The sequence below is a fragment of the Rousettus aegyptiacus genome, unplaced genomic scaffold (assembly GCF_014176215.1).
Source record: "Rousettus aegyptiacus isolate mRouAeg1 unplaced genomic scaffold, mRouAeg1.p scaffold_m13_p_12, whole genome shotgun sequence".
NCBI classification, from domain to species: Eukaryota; Metazoa; Chordata; class Mammalia; order Chiroptera; family Pteropodidae; genus Rousettus; species Rousettus aegyptiacus.
This window is the reverse complement of record NW_023416287.1, coordinates 89,112,890-89,130,384: the sequence shown is the minus strand read 5'-3', so window position 1 is coordinate 89,130,384 and position 17,495 is coordinate 89,112,890. Positions and strand designations below refer to the sequence as shown.

The window sequence follows — 17,495 nt, the reverse complement described above, 5'->3', positions numbered from 1 at the left end:
CCGAGCTGTGGAAAATAGATGGAAAATGTCTAGAGGATGGTAATGAATGGTTAAGTGCTTTGTTTTGTTTTTTTCCAGGAAACGCACTTAAATAGCTACGATCTAGGCTGAAAAAAAATATCTGAAAATGTGGACATTTATCAAAGCCTGAGAGGAAATAAATGTGAGGAACTCATTTTCAGGATACTGAATTAGGAGGCTGCGCATTAAATCTGAAATAGACTTAAAACTGTGACACACATAAAATCCTTGGCATTTATGGATTCCCATTCGTGGTTCAAATATATGGGATGCATAACATTTCCCCCTGAGCCAGGTAAGGAGAGTAATCTCTTGCTATTGTCACACCCGTGGCATTCAGAACTTACTGACCCACGCTGACTGGAAAATGCGCTTTGGACTTTAAAGACCCTGCTGTCCTGACTCATCTCCACAGCCCCGATGTAATAAACGCACCTTCACACAGACATGTCCCTAGCGTCGACTTTGCAGAGCCCTGGGCCTCCTAATGAGCCCCGAAAGCACCTACCCTGGGGGCAGGTGACTATTCTTTCCTGCCCTCCCCAGAGGACAGGTCTCCTTTCGCTGCCATAGCAACCACTGCAAAGGGCTTTCAGAGTTTTTAAGCATCTTTGTGGGTTTCTCTGCAAAGGTACTCTAGACGCTCTTGGCTGTTTCAAAATCGTGTCTCAGAGAGCGGGGCTTTGTCTGTAATAAACCTTTATAAATAAAGCACGGACTTTGTTATTTCTCCATCTGCATGTAGATCTGGAACCTCTCCGGGGAAAGGCAGGCAGAACTTGGGTCAAATTGGTTGGCTGCTCAGACCTAGCTCTTTGATTCTCGAACACATGGTTCCAGCAGGTGTCACCATTCTTGTAAGTAACAAAAAAAAATTCAAACCTAAAGGACCTTCCAGATGGATAGAAACAAGAGGAAAATGCCACCGCAATATGGAGCAAACCCATGCAGTCAAACATCCATGTCTTTTTTAATAACTGAACTTACAGAGATTAGTTGGAAGGCCACTTAAGTAAGTTCTCATTTCAGGCAAATAATCGGCATGGTTTGTTTCCTGAATCTCAGTTTACTCATCTATAACAGGTACTGATTCATAACAATTGAAGTTGTTAAAAATGTGCTATATGCTGACAGGTGTGATGTGCCTGGCATGCCACATGCCTCCAACAAACGCAAGCTTACTTTGCTTCAAGAGTGGAAGGGTTTATTTGGCAAAGCCAAACTATGGAGAACGTGGCCCCAAGGCAGCCAGTAGTTGGAGCCAGAGAGTCTCGACAAAATGACAGATTCTTAATGTTTCATTAGAAAAGCATTGCGGCCCCGTGGAAACCTGTATTTTCGGGGCCTCTTTCACAGACCTTCAGGTCCTCACTTACGACTCGAAGTTCAGCCTGTCTCTCCCTCGGCCGAAATCGCAGTGTCCTCCCTTCTGCCTGCTCCACTGTTGACCACAGGCACTGTGATTCTCAAGGGGACTTAGCCACGTTAGTAATGTTGGTGCATTAAGTAAGCGACATGTGATGTGTGCTCTTCCCCTTTCCTTTATGATTCTCTCATGTGTTTCTTAATGAAGGACACGTTTTCGGTTCTGAGTCTGGGGTCTCATCTTCCGGGACAAGGACGGAATATGTGAGGGGCCTGTCCCTGGTGTCTTACCGTCAGGCCCAGCTCGTCGTCTCGCCTTCACCGTCCTGGCTGGCTCTGGCTCCACTCGTGGGCTGCTTTCGTTCAGAAAGACTCGTGAGTTCACTTGAGCATCATAAACTAAGTCCATTTAGCCTCCACAAAGCCTTCCCCAGCTCTTACGTCTCTACACTGTTCTTATGTATTGGACGTCTTCCTTTTGTTCCTAGGCTAGGTCACCCTGCGGGAGCCTCTCAGTCCAAGGTCCTCAGTCCCCCTCTCGTTAACCTGTCGTGGTCCCTGGTTTATAGCTGGCATGGCGGGAACGACTTGATGTTCCAGTCTTCTGTTGAAGGAAGTCGGAACAGGACACCCTAAGATGTGCTATACTGGCATATAGATTATTTTGAGCTGAAAGCAATCGAGACCCTGCCAGCTCATGAGAAACATGTACCTCTCCCCTTAAAGAATTTAAAGTAGGGGCCTGCCCCATAAGAACAAGCCGTCACCAGAAATAACTTTTTATAAGCTATCTGCAGGGCAGGGCAAACATCTAACTACTGAACATCTGTTCTTCTTATCAACCTGCCAACGACCTTCCCCCCCACTCTGAAGGCCCGAGGTGCCTGCTCTCATCTTTAGCTCAGAATGCCATTTAGAACTTAACTTTCTGCCTAATATACATGGGTTCCCATACGTACATATTAACATCCCATATGTACATCCCATTAACATGAGATGTTAATTTAATTATTTGACCAGCCAGAAGAACCTAGAAGAGTACAGAAAAATGTCTTCCTCCCTGAAACAGTACATGGTTCTGTGAGCCATGACATCCTGAAACATTAAAGACAAAACTAGAAAACTTCAACCTCAAATAGATGAAATCATGTTATCTGTGGTCACGTGAGAGTTATGAAAGAAAGATAACCGGGAGACATTCCTAGAAAAAGCCCTCAAGAAAGGCCAAATACCTACTCAGGGGAATAAGACATCAAGGTCTAATTATTTCATGAGACCTGGGTGGGGTCTTCCCTACAAACACTAGTTTAAGTACTAGAAATACTTACAGTGCAGAGGATACTTGTAAAAGCCTTGTACTCCGGACTCTGGCCCACATGAAGGAGGCTGAAAATTCCTTCCCTGAAACAGAATGTTACTGAAATTAACTCCCACTCTGAACTAGAACGTTTGAGTACTCGAACATACACCGGAATGGAGGAAGTCCCTCAGAGCATCCGGGAATACTGAACTCAGAAAACTGAGAAATTTTTTCTTTTTTGAAAAGAACAAGACCTATTGAATAGACATAAAACTTAAAACTGGAAAGCCATTAACTCTTCTCCTTTGATATGAGATATAATCACGGTGTTATATAAAAGAATTTCCTTCAAAAAGAGCTCGGACTACACTGATTCATATAATTTTCCGAACTTTTATTAAAAAGGAAATGGCATTTAGAGATTTCAGTCTTAAGAACAGTTGTCTCTTTGAAGAGCTTCCCTCCAAATGAATTTAACAAATGATATATAGCCGAATTAACATTAATGCGTAGCAGATTACACAATGAGCATGCGCTCCCATATACATAACGCACATTAATTATTAATAAAATTAATTGTACCTCCCTGTCTACTAACATGACCTAGAGACAATGGCACCTCAGACTAATAGTGTAAACATGAAGCCCAGATTATAGTTTTTAAAAGCAATTTTCCATGAAAAGGAATCTGTTTCTTGGAGGGATAACTGATTCCATGTGGAGAAGGAAGGTGAAAGAGAAAACAGAGCTTCTTTATCAGAAGCCAAGGTTCTATTCAAGGTTTAGTGAAATCAGGTCAGAAGGACACAGGAACCAAATTCTAGAGGTTTGATTGCGACAACATGGGCATCCAAAATGGAATAATGACTGTGATAACTTAAAATACAGTAAATCTACTCAATTCCTGACTCCATGATATACAAAAAGATAAATACTTAAATATGCCGAAGAAGGTCAAGAGTTCAGAATATATTCCTACTGGATCTCATTACTCGGTCCTTTTGGTATCGTTGACACATTTATCATATTGATGAATGATACAGCCTCTAGTAAGTATTAAATACATAGTCTAAATGGCGTTTTCTGACTCAGGGGAATGGCCTCATAAGTGTGGAATCCAGGCTGACAAAGACATATGACATCCAGAATCAACGTGCTATCATTGAAAACAGAAAGATTTGCACACTTTTAAGAATATGGTCTATGGCCATGCCACCCTGAACAAGCCCAATCCCGTCTGATCTCAGAAGCTAAGCAGGGTCGGGCCTGGTTACTACTTGGATGGGAGACCGCCTAGGAAGACCAGGCACTGTAGGCGTGAGACCGCATTATGTTTACAAGTGTTTAAAGCTCAGGGGAAAAGGTGTTTACAAATCTAAATGTTCTAACTGGCTTGTCCTCGGTGCAGCGACAGACTTCTGTGAGTAGACAGAATTATCACATGAGTCACTCCTCTGTTGAAAGCAAGAAAAAACTGGCATAATAACTAAAAATAAGGTTCAAAGTGTTTCCTCAAGGTTACAGACAAGAATCTAAATTATTCTCTTGGTCTAACTCTCCAGAAGTAATAATCTAATTAACTGCATTCTATAATTGGGTTGGCACCTTTCGACCCTAGGGAAATTTAGAAGTAAACACAGATATTTTTATAATAAATAAAATAAAGCATTAACATTTTCGTATTTTTCTATTTGTGATGGATCAGAGAATCTGACCTGCAATAATGAAAGCCTTGCATCTCATCTGAAACACATAATCTAGGAATTTATTTAGATGAAATCTTACCTCTTATATCTGGTATTAAAACATCTAAGAGAAACTTAGGTGGCCTGCAGTCTTCTATATTTTACTCACATCAGCAGTGTGAGAACTGCTGGTGTCCCAAGACCACACACAAAATGAAAACCAAATAGTACGTGAATGAGGTCTTACTTTGCGTTACATATTTTAATGGCATGGAGCATTTTTGCGTATTTTTAATATATCTTCTTCTGTAAGATAGCGGTTATATATTTTGCTCATTGTTATGTGACGCACTTTTCACTTTTTCTTGATCAATTTTTTCTTGATTTTTTTCATTAACATCCTTTTTTAGGTACATATGTTGCACATGACAGTCCCAGCTCTGCCGGTTTTCACTCTACTGTCTCCACGGTGTCCTCTCAACGAATGTATCAGTCTCTTCCTTCTGACTAGCAATTCCTGTGTTTAAGAAATTCTTTTCTTCACCAAAATATTAAAGGTATTCTCATATATTTCCTCTAAAGATTTTACTATCTTGCTTGTTCATTTGTCTTTTTTCTCACTAGAATTGATTGTCAATGGTGTAAGAATTGGATCCAAATCAGTTGTTTTGTTTTACGGATATTGTCTCAGTTCAATCCGTTCTTGCCTCCCGTGTGATCTGTTACACACCCGTGTGATCTGTTATGTACGTCTCTGAGCTGTCTGTCTAGTCCGTAGGTCGCTTTGTCTGTCTCTGGGCCAGCACCAAATCATCCTCATCTCTTTAAGTACTGATGTCCAGAAGAATAAGTTCTTTCACCTTACTCTTTTTCTATGTGAATGTCTTGGCTAGACTCGGATGTTGGCTCTTTTATACAATTTTTAAATCAGCATGTCAAAGTCCTTAAAAAAACAAGATTTTCAATGACATGTCCTTGAGTCTATAGATAATCTATAGATAACAGATAACTATGCGATGTTGAGTTTATTGGTATCTTTTTAGCTTATTTAAATAATGTTTATAATCCACATAGCTGTCGCTAATGGCAATATTTTTTAATAATATTAATGTTTTTTAAATGTATGTTTTCTTTTTGTCATTCTAAAGAAATACAATTAATTTTCCCATAATAATTTTATACCTGCCCACTCTGTTAAACTTTTATTAGTGCTAATAATTTGCATGAGTTTTTCAACTTTTTCAAAATACAGTCTTATCTATAATTAATGACAGTTTGCTCTACTCCCCATCCTTATGCCACCCCTTTTTCTTCTTTATTTTACTACACGAGCCAGAACTTTAAATGCAATATTTAATAGGCGTAGTAACTGATATTAAAGGAAATTTTCCTATTTTGTTTTACCTTGGCAATAATGTTTGCTATAAGTAACTAATCGTTATTATGTATCCTGGTATTTCCCAACCCTTTGAGCACGGATCACACCCGCAGAACATGATAAATCTGCAGGGTGCATTGATGTAAACGGATGAGGCCGCTCAAGGCAAGAGACAACAGACGAGGCTGATCTGCCCACTCCAGGCCACGCCAGCTGCTCCTTAGATAGCGTGGTATCACAGCTGCAACAAATTCTCGGTGTGTGGGTTTAGAGCTTTACTGTGATCTGGGGAATGCGACCAGGGGGACCAAACTGGCCCCATACTTCAGTTTCTGCCATTGTTCAATCCTCAGGTAGTATTAGCAGCATCAGCTTCAGTTATAGGTATAAAAAGCCAAATCAAGATTATGCAGCACGCCTGGACATGCCATTCAAGACCTCCCAGAGAAAGAGCCAGCATGGTCTGCTTGCCTGCTATGTGCTGGACCTGCTCCCAAAAAAGACAGTTGCAAATGTTGCTTTTCCTGTTGGCAAGCGGCGAAACTTTATTAGCAACGTGAGCTTCGGCAGAGCCTAGTGGCATGTCACCATTCAGTCCATCACTGCATGGCCTGAGTCTCAGCACGTCCACTCCCATCGTGGGCCCACTTTGCCACCTCGAGAGACAGAACCAGGGCATCAGCATGACTCCAGCCACCTTCAGAGACTAGAGGAGTCCTTTGCTGAGCAAGAGAACGTTCCACTTTGATACGCACTCAGAAAGGCTACAGTCATCCCCGAGCGTGGTACCTGACACAGGGTACCTTCAATGTCCATTTCTCTATGGCTCACTTGCCAGGCCAAACTGCGAGCCCAGAAGCACCAGTCCAAGAGTCACTATGCACCGGCTGGCGGAGGTTCTGTGTCCAGTTCTCGCCATCAGCCCACAGGCCGCTGACCTGCTTCTGCTTTCTCCCGCGAGGAGCTCACCACCTGCTAGACACCGGGCAGCTGCTTTCCCCGTGGCACTCCATTCTGGAACCACCACCTCTGAACCAGGCCAGTTCCCTTACAGCCTTGGGAAATTCGTGAAAATTCGAGGCCCATCCGTAACTGCAGCAGGCACGTGCTCAGGTGGCTTTATGAGAGTCCAGTGGAAAACAGGCTGCTTGCTCACGGATACATGGAGTCCCACTGTGCGCCACGGCAGGACGTGTCCGTACTGTTACTTCCATTATGATGAACATTTCCTCCCTTGTCAGAAAGTTTTTCGATGTTACCCATGAAACAAGGAGTATTTCAGCAGTTGATATAATTCTGTGTCCTTCAGTTAAAGAAGCCTTAATAAGTGGCCAATACTAGCTAGTAACTGTCCTTCAAAGACAAGCATGAGAAAGCAGCATCAGATAATTGTTGGCTTTCGCCAAAGACTCGAGTCTCCATGGAGGCAGGCGGCTGACATTTAGAATACTGCTTCAGCATTAGGTCCTGTATTAGTCCACTCAGGCTGCCATGACAAGACACCATAGATGGATGGCGTAAACGACAGACATTTACTCCTCACGATTCTGGAAGCTTGGAAGTCTGCAATCAGGGGGCCAGCATAGCCAGGGGCCGGTGGGACCTCTCTGCCTGGCTTGCAGACAACAGCCTTCTTGCTGTATTCTTACATGGGGGAGGAGAGAGAGCTAGCCTGTCTCCTTCTCCCTTGTAAGGACACTAACTCCATCATGCCCCCCACCCCCTCCATGACCTCTAACCCTAAATACTTTCCCACCTCCAGATACTATCCCACGAGAAGTCAGGTCTTGAGCAGATGCATTCAGGGTGCCGTGCCGCCGTACATGACTGCAACACACGTCCACGGGAAACAGCCTGGGCTACAGCCTGCACAGCTCCAAAGCCTGTTCTTGTTCGGGCTTCCGATCACACACGACTTTGACCAGATTATTTAAATACATTGTCCCAACACTGCTCTTAAACAGTGCAAATGATTTCTCCAAAAGCCAAACAGGCCTATTAGGCATTTGGGCTACTGTTTCGTCTGTGGACCAGGGAGCAAGAACATTTCATTCCTGGCGGTCTGCAGTGCGCTACAAGACACTCCAGCCTGTGTCAGCCCCCAAATAGTCTATGCAAGGTCCCAGGTTTTTTCAGCATTCATTAACCATCCTGGATCAGTCATCTGATTTATGATCATCGTAAAGTTGCTTTTAGCTTCATTCTCAGTTTCAGAAATAATCATAACATCACCAGTTGCATGTACTGGAACCCTGTACAGCTGTATCGCACTAGACATGTCTCAGTAAATTGAGACAATACACAGGGGAGTTCATTTATCCTCGAGGTAGATGCATCCTGGGAACCAATCCACATGAATGCATGTTGCTATTGACTCTCCCTGGCAACATGTATTGCAAAAAAGGCATTGGCTAGGTCAACCACAGAATCTCAGGTACTCTGTTTAGCAGCTGAACAATCTGGACAAGCATTAGAGTTACTATGAAATACAGTCAACTACCCCACAGGATCAGCCTCCACGACCTATCTGTCTTCCTCAAGGGCATGGGCAGGTCATTGCTGAGTATGTGGCTCTAACACACCTACACCTAACATGTCCTTAATTAGGGTGATAATTCTGTATTGCCCTAGGCATATGACAGTGTCTTAGATGAACTGTTCCAGTCCGCTTAGGTACTCAAACAGCTCCCATCACTCATACCCAATTAGGACTGGGTTTAGGGCAGATCTACTAGTTATTTTTCTCAGCAGAGCGGGGAATCGTTAACCAATCATTACAACCATACTAATTATACATTCGGGTAAAAGGAGACATCCCCACAGTATCTTTTTAAGTCATATATTTCAACTTTTAAGGAGACTTTCTTTTATTCTTTTTACAGTGGTATCTCCTGATTCCCCTAAATTAATTCCATCACCCCTAACGGGCTCATTAGCAGGTCTAGGCAGCGCTCCTGCATCTGGGTGACCTAAAATCGACAGGCCACTCCGCCCACACATTCGTAAAAGGCCTGGGTTCTCCCACGGGGATTTGGTCAGGAGATCCTGCCCTTCATGACACACTGTCCCTCCCTGGCCATATGCAGTCGGCAGAATTCTAAAGATGTAACATAATAGATTTCTGTTGTCTTAAGCTACAGTAAAAGAAAACTGCTATCTTGCCTTGGTTGTAAAAGTGGGCATTTGGAACTCAATGCCATGGGCTCATGAGAGCCTTTCTCTCTCTGAAATTCCTGACAAGACAGCATATCTGCCTGGTATTTTTTAGACTTTGGGAAGTTTGAGGAGAGGCAGTGTGTTTCCTTGGCTTCCTCTAACATTCTATCAAGGTTTTGGCGGGCACTCTGCCATTTTCCTTTTTAATGCCACTTTAAACGAACTGTCTGAAGATTTCCAAACTAATAGGTCCCGAATTCTTGCATTTTTCTTGTTGTGATTTCCTTTCTTTCGTGAAACCCGAACCTCCCTATTATGTGAAGTCCCATAGGAGGAAACTGAGATAAAAGATCCCAAACTGCCTCTTTCACATCTTTTGAGGTCCTACGAGCGGTATCACACATGACGAGCATGGTGGTGGGGCACCTCTTATCAACACCTGGGTGAGGGGGACCCCGCGGGGAGCCAGCCCAGCACTGTCTGCATCAATAGATACTGACATTTAAATGACAAGGGACGGGCAGGCCAATTACCCTTCTCTAATATGAACGTCCCCTGTCATAATCCATTCCAGGCAGCAAGGACGTCCCCTTGAACTACCCCCACCAAGTCAGCGGCCAAGGGAGGACCCTGAGTGGGTACGAACATCTCCCTCAACTCGACAGTGTTCACAGCCAGAGACGCCGCCACCTGATCTCAAATCCTCAGACGCCATGTTAACAGATGCCATGTGAACGCCTGTGTCAGCACTGAGTAATCCCTTACTGATTTCTGCCCTGTCATCGACTGTCTCGCTTGAACGACCTCACCATCGTGTGTCTCGTGGGCTTGGCTGCCCATCAGAAGTTAAGCATGCCCAGGCTCCTTCAGTCAGAGTTCCATTAGCCAGCCGGAGAGGACAAGGTTCAATTCAAGGAGATTCCGAACTTTCCCTTTTGCTAACACTAGAAGCAGCGGCTAGAAAATTGATGTGGCCGGCCGGCCATCGGTTTGCCTTTGTCTTCTATTTCGCTAGTGTCTGGCGTGCATGTCTAGGTTGCAATGGGCAGTCTTATCGGGAACTGATTTCAAAGCCTGTGTTACTTCGAATCATTTACTGCGGCTTGGCGACCCCCCTGCGTCAGGAGTTCGTTTCCATCCCCTCTATCAGAATCGTCCTTTTTCTAAATAATGCCTAAGCCATACTTTTAGCAAAAATGAGTCAGAGTCCTGTAAGAAATCCCATCTCTAATAATGCCAACTGTACTAAGACAGGGTTTGAATGCAAAAGAAGAAAGACTGTTAGGACCGCAAATAACAATACAAATCTATAATTTCTTAGAGAGAAAGGAAACCATATAACGACAGCGTTGCATTAGGATGTGGATCACTGTTAATGACTGTCGCACAGCAAGGGGCCTGGCGAGGCCTGGTACAGGCTCCTACCTGAACCTTCCATACAGGTCATGGCTGTGAGCACTGTCTGCTTTGAATCAGGAACCACCTTCCTATATGTACACAGTACGCCTTGGAACTAGGGAGTCCGGGAATCTCGCTGTGTGTGTTTGTTTGGTTTAATATTTTGCATGTTCCTGCTACAAAATCAGCCTCGACAGTAGCGATCTCTGGAGGTCTCCCTGTGACCGGATGCAAATCATTAACCTCGCTCTTACCAATAAATGATGCTGACGAGTCGGTAAAAACCACCCTCAAACCTCTTGGATCCATGGTTACGGAAGCAGCGGTGTTAACCAGCGTGCTTCCTGCACGGGGACCAGAGCCGAGCGACAGGCGGAAACTAGCAACACGGCTCAGGCTGGAAACCAGCCTGTTCAGAAAAGCATCCTGAAGAACGGTCCTACTACTCGCGATTGACTGGTATCGGGAGTGAATATGTATCAAATTCTTTTATCACATTTATTTAAATGATTACGTATTTTCCATCTTCTGTTACTGTGGAAAATTTACATCGCTTTGCCCCCACTAATGTTAAACCATGCTTGCTTTTCTGGGGAAAAAAAAATGCAATTGCATCTTTTTTTTTTTTTTTTTTTTTTTTTGGTGCACTGCTATATCTGGTCTGTTAACATTTTATATCTTTATACTTCCTTCACAATTTTGCTGTGAAACTAAAACTGCTTTTTAAAAGGGAAATCCTTGTCTATGGCCATGCCACCCTGAATGTGCCCAATCTCCTGATCTCAGAAGCTAAGCAGGGTTGAGCCTAGGTAGTACTTGGATGGGAGACCACCTAAGAAGACCAGGTGCCATAGGCGTTAAAAAAAAAGAAAATCCTTTTTAAAAGAAAATGAAGCATAGAAGTTTTTGCTAATAATATTCAATCTAACATAATAAAAATCATTTTACCAAAGGTTCAGGGGACGAAAACTGCAAGGCAAGTTCAGCTGGGAGCTGTCACTCATGCGCATAGTTAGGGGAGGGCGGGACTAAAGGGAGAGAAATTGGAGAAAACAGCTGATGAAAGTACTTGTACGGAGCACATAGCTATGATTTTATCCTGTATTCCAGGGAGAAGTATTAATGTTTTAAATGATGTTTTGATTTGTAGTTTCGAAACACCAATCTATCCATTGATGCACAGGATGGCTTGGAAGAAAGTGAAACTAGAGGCTAGGAGCCCAATTAGGAGGTTATTTCGATTATCAAAGCAAGAAAAGATGAACCTGACTTGAGAATAACAGAGATGGAGAAATGGCCGCAGATGCAAGAGATACTTAGAGGACAAAAGCAGCAAGATGTGGCAACCAGTTGGATATGGAAAATATTAAGTTGGTAAGTTACTAGACTAACTCCTGGGGAATGTGACTGGTTGTACATTTGTACCATTAGCCAAAATAAGATGACTGAAAAAGACAGGTAAAATGGAGGGAGATAATCCTAGAGCAGGAAGAAAGCCTGAGAGGCAATGCAGAGTCCCAGAAAGAACACCAGCTCTGGAGTCTGAGACTTCGTTTCAAACAGTGACTCCATCATTTTTAGTTATGAAGTAATTCATAACTAAAGTTATTAATTACCTTCTCTGAGCCCCTGGATTCTCACCTCTATTTCCTATTTTAAGAACTTTTATGAGGATTAAATATTTATGCATGTTAAGCTCTTAGAATAAACTAGACGCTCAAATAAAAAGTATATTTGAATCTGAAGGTTTGCATTGGATACTATGCTGTATGCATAAAAGGAATGGAACCTAGGGTTTACTCTCCATCAGATTATAATCTAATTTTCTAGTCCTTCTAGTAATTTTCTGTCTAGTCAAATCTCATAGCAATGTTTATGAGATTTATGCCTGTTGGAATTTTCGACCTAAGGTGAACAAGGCTGACATCACAATTCGTTTTTGTTCTCAGAACACACATTCCACAGCTAATAATCTAAACATTTTGGTATTTTATTTCCTATAAAATGTTCATCTAAATTAGATGTAGTCATTGTTGCAGGACCCATCATCTAAAACTATATCGCTTTCATAAATTATCTTTTTGTGTGTAGAAAAAGGGTAGCAACATAAATATTTTATGGCATTTGACTTATCTCAGGTTTCGAGATAAGTTTTTAAAAGGGATTCCTCTGGTTGGCAAAAATGCGTCAATGGAGCTTTCTGTACCACCTTTTCTAACCACCGCTAACACCCACCTCTCCAGGAATTCGGTCGCTCACAGCACGTGAGCAGCACAGCGAGGGAAAGATCTGGCAGAAGCCGCCCCCCAGCAGCATGGTCAGAGAGCGTCCACCTCCAGTTTCAAGTTTGGCGGGTATTTCGCTTCCCGGAAACGCCCCCCGAGCCACACACGCCGCGCCGCCCTCACACGACGGCGACCGCACGCCAGGTTCCCACGCTCCGCGGGGCCGCCAGGGGCGCCGACGCCGCGAGCGGGCGACTGCGCGTGCGCCGCGGCCCTGCGCGTGCACCCCGGCGCTGCGCGTGCGCCGTGCTTCCGCGCATGCTCGGAGGCGGGGGCCGGCGCGCCCCGCCCCGCCCCGCGCGCCCGGCCGCCCCGGCGCGCGCCCGCTTCCCTTTCCGGAGCGCGGGCGGCGGCCCTCGGAGTCTTCCCCTCGCTCCGCAGAGTCGGCTTGCGCTCCCTGGTGGCAGCCATGGCGGTGCGGAAGCGCAGGGACGTCCTGCAGCTCTGCGCCACTGGTAAAGGCCGCGCGCGTGCGGCGGGGATGGGAGCGCGGCCCCCCGACCCCGGTGGGGTCCGGCCCGGGGCGGAGGGTCTGTGGCCGCGGGTGGGGGAGGCTGCGGCGCCCGCTGAGGTGTCCCCGCCGTCGCGGCGCCCCGCGGCTGGGCACATGCCGTGCGCTCCTTGCGCCAGCGCGTCTCGGACGGAGACCGGCTGCCGGCGCGCGAAGATGCGGCCGTCTTCCGTGGAGTCTGGTTCTCGGGGTGTCAGGAAGTTTCAGGAGCGCCGACCGCACTGACAGGCACGAGGGATGATGCCGCCCCTCCGGCTAGCAGCCAGACCTGGCTTCGGCTTTAGGTTCCCAGGCTTGTCACGTCCAAAGACTCTCTACCCATCCAGGGGCTAAGAGAGGGATGCCCCGGGACAGACGTGGCCAGCTTGTCGGGGTTGTGCAGTGCGTAAAGTGACCCGTGTCACTTTAATTCCTCGGCTTCCATATGCCAGCACCAGGTACCCCGGTTCGCCCCGTGGAGTGTTTACATCTTCACAACTGTTCAGTTCCCACTATGTGACACACACCTCTGTAGTCATTAGAGATGTAGCCGAACTTCGTTGCTATCTATAAATTGGGAGGAAAAAACTGGCAGTATTTTGAGTGGCATTTTGAGTTTATACCCAAGAGGTAACTGCTGCTAGAGAGAAAGGAGGTAGATACAGAAGAACGATTTCGGTTTCTACACCCAAAAGATGGAATGGTGAAGAGGAAAAAGGATGAGAGTAAATGTGTATTTAAAAACAATCTCCGTGTCTTCGATTTATTAGTGTAACTCGCCGGCCACAATATGGCTGCGTGCAGAGTAAATAGTCATTGAACGCGGAGTGTTTATGCTTTTGCATCACTGGTGCCCCGGGATGGCTCAGTGATGAATTTTTTGGGAGGCTTTAAAAAAAATCAAAAACATAGGTGACTAAGTATATAGTATGAGTCAAATGATAAATCAGCATTTATGACATACATTTTGTCGGGTTTTTTTTTTTCCAGCTCTTTTACTTGATATGGCTTTCTGTAAAGGATTTGTAGAAGACTTAGATGAATCGTGAGTATGCATGTTTTCAAACAGTATCTTAACTTCTTGCAACTGTGGATATTTACGTGAATCTAATCTTTTAAGAGAGACACCTGGTGTGCCTCTTGGCTTGCATCATCGCAGGAAGTGAATACAGCCTTGTCACTCTCAGCTTGGCTTGTCCTAAGCAGCCACCTCAGCACAGCGGAGCTGACGTAGCGGCAGGGCGGTTGGCGGAGCGCAGCGCCCCGTGGCTGAAGGGCTGCGTGGGGCCCGCCAGCACCTCGCCAGCCCTGCCGCTCGGGGACTGCTGGCGGAGTGCGTGTGGAAACCGTTTGATTCCGAGGGGAACCGTTGTCAGCAGGGTCGTAACCTCATTATGCCGTGTCGCTGTACATGTCCTTCAGAATGGCCTAACAGCGGTGACTTTTCCTGAGGAGGAGGAGGGGGAATGAGCAGACACCCAAGACCCTCACCTTCCTCAGCTCGGTGCTTTCTGGACCCTGACAGATGTGGCCCACCATCGCGAGTTTCCTGTCACCGAAAAGCACATCTGTAGGGGCCCCTGCCAGCCATCCCAGTGATCCCTTGGGTCTGCAGTGAGGGGTTAAGAATAGCTCGTAATGAGACAACCAGACGCAGATTTCTAAGTGTGTCCTCGCTGCTCCTGCCTGTTACCAGACTCAGTTAAGTCTCCTCAAGAAGTCGGCCCAGCTGGTCTGTGACACAGTCCAAGTCTTAACTGACAAATTTATGGGTAGAGGAAAAGCAGCCACCGCAAGATAAGCACAAAGAGTGGCATAGGAGTTGGAGCTGGGCGCCTTCTGGGTGAGTCGGGCGAAAGGCTTTCAGGAAAGATGTCCAGGTCTGGTTCCTCAGTAACGGGGTCCCAAGGGAGGAGATGGATAGGCTCCTCACCGTGGGCCCGATGGCCACATTCCAGGCCCTGAGGAGTCTGATGGGTGTTCCCACTAGGGACCACAGGACAGCCCCTATGACTCTTACAGATGGTGTCCTGCCGTCCTGCCCAGTGAGTCTGGAGACGAGTCAGAGCACCCTGGAACGGGTGCCCAGACCCTGACAAGTTTTTAGGGTGGGCCCGGAGGTTCTGTGCCAAGGTCAGAGTTCACTGGGGAGGTGGGACAGAATTGCACATGTCAGACCTTGTGGATTCGGTGCACAGCTGAGTGTGATCCCTGCAACCCAGGATGAGGAGGAGACATGAGATGCCCTCCGGCCTTGAGTCTGGTGGTAGCCACGGGCGCCCTGGCCCAGGCCGGCTCCGGTGAGAACGTAGGGCCCCTCCTTCTGAACGTGCTGTCGGGATGGACGTGGAGTCTGTGTGCAGTCCTGCTCGCCTCCGTCCCCTCAGGGCCGTCTTAGTGGGGCACGTGGAAGACACTGAACCTGCCCGACTCCCAGCTCCTAGCGCCATCGTCTCCCAAAAATCCTAGGGGTGGCCTGCGAAGAAGTGACTGTCGCGAGTGCCGAGCTGGGGGGACCCGAAGGGCCCCAAGGACTGTCTCATTCAGCAGCCCTGCCCGGCCTCACACAAGGCCTGGGTGCTGGGAGGCCCGCTGTCGGTTACCGGCAGCTCCGTGTCCTGGTGCTGCCCTTGACGCTGGTGGGGCTTGACTTCAGGAAGAGGCCCGTGGGGAGCCCAGTCTGGGGCAGTGGACGTCACTAATGCTTTTTTCAGGTTTCTCCCCACTAAGCTGATCAGGATCAATTTCTTTAATGTGTGACAGATTCAGCACACTTTAACGTCCTCCTACGAGGCTGTCTAAATCCCACCCATCTGCCATCAGTGGGTAGCTCGTGGTCCAGAAATAGGCCTGCTTGGGCGGGAGCATTGGTCTTCCACTATATCAGTGGCAACTTCCCAGAGGACCCAGACAGGGGCAGGGCCCAGCAAGGACTAGACACCATGGCAACATGGCTGGGCTGTTCCTACAAACCAGGTACAGGGACCTAGTGCCCCACCGAAATGCCCGGGCATGACGTGGGAAGCAGTACAACATCTCATTCCAGATGAGATTGCTACTAAACTTTTGGCCCTTTCTGACCCAAAAAATAGAAAAGCCCAGGAATCGATGGCTCTGTTCAGCTGCTGATGCTGCCACCTAACCTGTGTGGGGATCTTGATAGCACCTATTACCAGGTTACCAGAGAGGCCACTGCCTTTGAGCAGGGCCCCAGCGAACAGGACCACAGGCCTCTTTTCCCTGGACCCCATGGACCCATGTCTGCCGTTGGATGTCTTAGCAGCCTCTCAGTTCACTGATCGGGGCCCGTGGCAGAAGGACAGCACCACGGGCCCGCACGAGCCCATGTGCGCCCCAGGTTGGCTGAAAGACGCACACTTCCTGGCTCTCGTTGGGCCGTGGCGGGCGAGTGCAGTGGGCTCACGGGCAGAACTTCCCGCCACGCCGCTGAACAGGGACGGCTCTGGAATGTGGCGAAGTGGAAATGGCACGTACAGGGCCCGGCTGGAGTCGCATGGCCGCACGAAGAGCAGAACTCCCAAGGCTGCCGCCGGACCACCCCGAGCCGGGTTCACGGACGGCACCTCCCAGCTGGCTGCCTTGGAGTGGAATTGGGTGTGGCCCCCGCCCATCCCGAGGGAGACCTGTTCTTCGCCAAGCATGGCAGAGGAGGACCTTCACGCAGTGGCGCCTCCGTGCCTTGTGGAAGACAGATATCCGCCCCGGGGCCTCCACCGCGCACTCGGGCTCCAGCCCCGGCAGATAAGCACAGCTGTGTGTTCACTGACTCGGGGCTGTGGCTCCTGGCCTGGCCATTTGGTTGTGTGGTGCATGAACAGACGAGACACTTGGTGAAAGAGAGTTTCTGCTCCCAGTAAGAGTTTTGTGACTTACGTAGATGTTTACCAGAAAGGCCTCTATTCTGACAAAGGAAGATATAACTAAGGAGCATGTCCTGCTTATCAGCTATGTGCAGAAGAGGAACTATTCTTCACCCCAGAGCAAGCAGATGTGCACCAGCCGCCTCCTGGATCCACGAGGGGATGGTCTGTGGAACTTAAGATGCCACCCTAGATTGGGCTGGTGTGCACAGACCGACAGTGCTGTAAGAAGACACCAGAACGTGAAAAAGCCATTGTGCTTGTCACCCTGGATCAGGCTGAGAGTACTCCCCAGGAGCAGGTCGCTTCCAGCGGCCCGGGGCCTCCCAACATCCCACCCAGAGCCTTCCCCTGGATCCTGATTGCAGTTGACACTTTCTCTGGGTTTGGCCTAGCCATCCTCATGCATCCCATGGACTCAGGCGACATGTCCAGACCCCGCAGGAACACTATTTCCTGTCAGGCCCCCTGAGAACGCTGCATCTGGGAACAGCCCTGGGTTTGCAGCACAGGCTGCACATCAGGGGCCCGGTCAA

At 47.4% G+C, this 17,495-nt stretch overlaps 1 protein-coding gene and 2 pseudogenes across 7 annotated transcripts in view; all 3 read left to right on the top strand.

Annotated features, from left to right (window-relative positions):
* The first annotated feature begins 3,885 nt into the window (after window positions 1-3,885).
* LOC118610320 lies at window positions 3,886-4,004 on the top strand (annotated as a pseudogene).
* Window positions 4,005-11,043: 7,039 nt separating this feature from the next.
* Window positions 11,044-11,160, top strand: LOC118610449 (annotated as a pseudogene).
* Window positions 11,161-12,893: 1,733 nt separating this feature from the next.
* TMX3 (thioredoxin related transmembrane protein 3) overlaps window positions 12,894-17,495 on the top strand; it is a 33,717-nt gene continuing 29,115 nt past the window's right edge. For 5 of the 7 annotated variants that reach the window (XR_004953765.1, XM_036230117.1, XM_036230120.1 and 2 more), the window contains exons 1-2: window positions 12,894-13,043; window positions 14,069-14,123. Coding sequence is in view for 5 of the 7 variants with exons in the window: in XM_036230117.1 (XP_036086010.1) it covers window positions 12,998-13,043; window positions 14,069-14,123 (101 nt within the window). In the remaining 2 variants the exon portion in view is untranslated. Of the gene's footprint in view, window positions 13,044-14,068; window positions 14,124-17,495 lie in introns of those variants that run through there. The other 2 variants (XM_016120994.2, XM_036230121.1) reach the window with 2 other exon arrangements.